The sequence below is a fragment of the Loa loa genome, assembly GCF_000183805.2.
Source record: "Loa loa unplaced genomic scaffold supercont3.115, whole genome shotgun sequence".
Taxonomy (NCBI): domain Eukaryota; kingdom Metazoa; phylum Nematoda; class Chromadorea; order Rhabditida; family Onchocercidae; genus Loa; species Loa loa.
The window spans coordinates 186,134-187,340 of record NW_018108295.1 but is presented as its reverse complement, the minus strand read 5'-3'; the positions used below and the strand labels follow the sequence as shown (position 1 = coordinate 187,340).

Below are 1,207 nucleotides of genomic sequence, written 5' to 3'. Positions count from 1 at the left end.
TCGGAATTTTCTAATCGTCCTTTGGATCTCTATAAAGTTTCATCTTCATCATAACACAAACTCCATTTAAGTACTTCTACTTCAGTTATTCTTCATAATTACACTTGCCTAAAGAGTACCCATCCCGCCAATCTGTAATCGTCAGCAATGAATTACTGTCTTTGTATTGATAACTGTCGCAATCAAGGTAATTTTCTCTTTATTATTGCCCTTATGAATTTAAGAACCCAAACTGACGTTCTTAATAATCTCCACCGCTTATGAAAACGACTTTCATCTATGAGTTGAAATCCTTTAGGAATTTAAATGGTTACCTTGGCAATAACTATTTGTCCCTGTATTCACTGATTTTGAACTCCCATTGCAGTCAGTCAGTTAGATTCTTTTTTATTTAGCCATGTCGGTCCCTTCCACCACAGTTCATAATTTTTTAGTTCTAGTGGATAAGTCCTTTAGCTGCTATGTTGTCTGGATTGTGTTGTAGTGAAACGAGAATTTCGCACTTTGTATCTCTTCAACTCGATTTTGTACAAATCTGGGTAGTAATCTTTAATTGGAGCACTTCGAGACTTTGCGAAGATCAAGGATGGTCTGCTCCTTGAAGTCTATAATTTAATACATATACAGCCACTGCGTAAGCTACAGCTAACTATCAGTAAAAACGTGTATGTACTCAACGAGTTTGGCTGCTAATCGCGGTAGTTCTGTGACATCCGTTGGCCATGCATTTATAAGAGATTGCCATATTTTCTTCTATTGTAACTTTCTTCCGATCTATCAAAAGGTAATACATGCTTTATGGGAATATTATAACCATTCTCACTCTATGAACAGGAGAATCAATCACTGGGATTCAGTTCCGTCATCACCGCTCCTGATTAATAGCGCGTTCTGAAACCCACCAAATATTCCTGCAAGGACTTCCAAACCGTTCTAGTGATCGAATCTAGCTGTATTATTCGCTGATGTCTGTTTATTACCTAAAAAAAAGAATAAATATTGCAAATTCAAAAGCCTTCTGCACAACCATTTTTCGTTGCCAAACAATAAAACAACGAGAATTTCTATAGCAAAATGCAACTTTTACAATAAACGGTACTTCTTTTAGTTTGCAAACACTAGCTAGCGTATTACTGTTGCTGGAGGAAAGACGATTGATCTTCGTAATTATAAAACTTAATGAATTAACTGTCGTAGGAACACGAAA

General features: G+C 36.2%; 1 protein-coding gene across 1 annotated transcript; it reads right to left on the bottom strand.

Moving 5' to 3' along the window:
* Positions 1–452: 452 nt before the first annotated feature.
* On the bottom strand, positions 453–605 carry LOAG_12548 (hypothetical protein; the record flags this gene model as incomplete). The annotated part of the gene is made up of 1 exon (XM_003148061.1): positions 453–605. A coding segment is annotated over one exon (153 nt), but the record flags the coding sequence as incomplete, so codon positions are not given.
* Between the last annotated feature and the right edge of the window lie 602 nt (positions 606–1,207).